This window comes from Sinocyclocheilus rhinocerous, unplaced genomic scaffold (assembly GCF_001515625.1).
Source record: "Sinocyclocheilus rhinocerous isolate Xijiao unplaced genomic scaffold, SAMN03320098_v1.1 scaffold189, whole genome shotgun sequence".
Classification (NCBI taxonomy): Eukaryota; Metazoa; Chordata; class Actinopteri; order Cypriniformes; family Cyprinidae; genus Sinocyclocheilus; species Sinocyclocheilus rhinocerous.
The window spans coordinates 1-1,557 of NW_015667354.1; the positions used below are offsets into that span (position 1 = coordinate 1).

A 1,557-nucleotide genomic window follows, 5' to 3' on the forward strand; every position below is an offset into this window, starting at 1 on the left:
TTCCGCCATATTGCAGAACTGGTAAGGTTCAGAATCGCTACAATGTGTGTATAATCTGTTTAAAATCGCGGACATCGTTACGTATCATCCACATGTAGACAGAAATATATGTATATGAGCAGCCAAAACGCCAGGTTTTTGAGTCATTTGGTGAATCGTGTCTGTATAAACAGTTATATTTCCCTGATATTCACGGCTGTCTTAACCTCTCCACAATTCAGTGTCACTGTCCACTTTCTGAGGGACAGACGCGGATAACCCGAGTCAAACCAAAGCACTCCAGCAGTCCGCTGCATTACTTTAACCACTAATATATGGTATTATGAAACGGAAAGGTTCATGGTGAAGAAAAACTTTAATTCGCGAACTATTCCACGCACTGCCAGAGCGTTAATCATAGCGCATAGCTCAGGAGAAAATTATAACCACAGTTTTAACTTCTAATCATGTAACAAAGTTTTCGGTGTTCGGTTTCCAAGAATGTGTGATTGAACGTTTAGTCTTTCATACAGCCGCTTTGTCGATATGTACCTGGCTTTTGAGTAGCGTTTGGCTCGTGACTGGTAAGATGAGGCTGTGTAACGGATATTTTAACTATATTTATTATGTGATAAATCGCATGATTTTTTTTCTCTGCAGGTATCATGGTGCGCATGAACGTTCTCGCTGATGCACTGAAAAGCATCAACAATGCTGAGAAACGTGGGAAACGCCAGGTTCTCCTCAGACCCTGCTCTAAAGTCATAGTGCGCTTTCTTACTGTGATGATGAAGCACGGTGAGTGAGTTATGAGCTTTTCTGTGTGCGAGTTTGACATAGGATTCTGCCCTAGTGTGTTGAGAAAAGAATATTTCATCCAGTGTCGTTCGGAGCCTTTACGATTGACTTCTGTTGAACCTGGAAGATGTTACCCAGAACGAAAGCGTCTGTTCATACATTCATGAGAATGAATGAATGACAATTTGCATTTTTGAGAAAACTATCCCTTTTAAAGCAATTCAATCATATCTCGTGAAACAAGCTGCTCAATCTCGTTGTGTGGTCTTTGCAGGTTACATTGGCGAATTTGAGATCATTGATGATCACAGAGCCGGGAAAATTGTAGTCAATCTAACAGGGAGGTTGAACAAGGTAAGTGGTTTAATAAATTTATGCTCACAATAAATGTCTGAAATTATGAGAGTTGTGCGTTTAGTAACAGCTAAAGGGCTTTCTTAGCCCGGTAGAACGTAGTCTACTATATTCGTAAAAATATAGAACTAGGAGTGCCGTATTGCTTTTATTAAACAGTTACGGTGTAATGAAAATATTAAGTACATTATGAAATTGTTGTAATACTAGTTTATTTAATAGGGGTGGGGGAATCTTAAGGCACCTCATGATCCGATTCCAAAAGGATTTTTCATCTACGTTTTTTTTTTGAGATTACTGACTTCGAGATATATCAGATCTATTTTTGCATTTTTATTAAAATAAAATGCGCACAAATAAACCGTTCTACTTCGTAACATTTGTGATTTAAAATTTAGCCTACTTTTTTGAAATAATTACTAATTA

General features: G+C 38.0%; 1 protein-coding gene across 1 annotated transcript; it reads left to right on the forward strand.

Moving 5' to 3' along the window:
- Positions 1-6: 6 nt before the first annotated feature.
- On the forward strand, positions 7-1,179 carry LOC107733875 (40S ribosomal protein S15a-like). Its single transcript, XM_016545708.1, has 3 exons — positions 7-21; positions 640-777; positions 1,052-1,179. Exons 2-3 carry the CDS (start codon positions 645-647, stop codon positions 1,162-1,164), a joined length of 246 nt encoding a protein of 81 aa, XP_016401194.1. The 5' UTR covers positions 7-21; positions 640-644; the 3' UTR covers positions 1,165-1,179.
- The last annotated feature ends 378 nt before the right edge of the window (positions 1,180-1,557 follow it).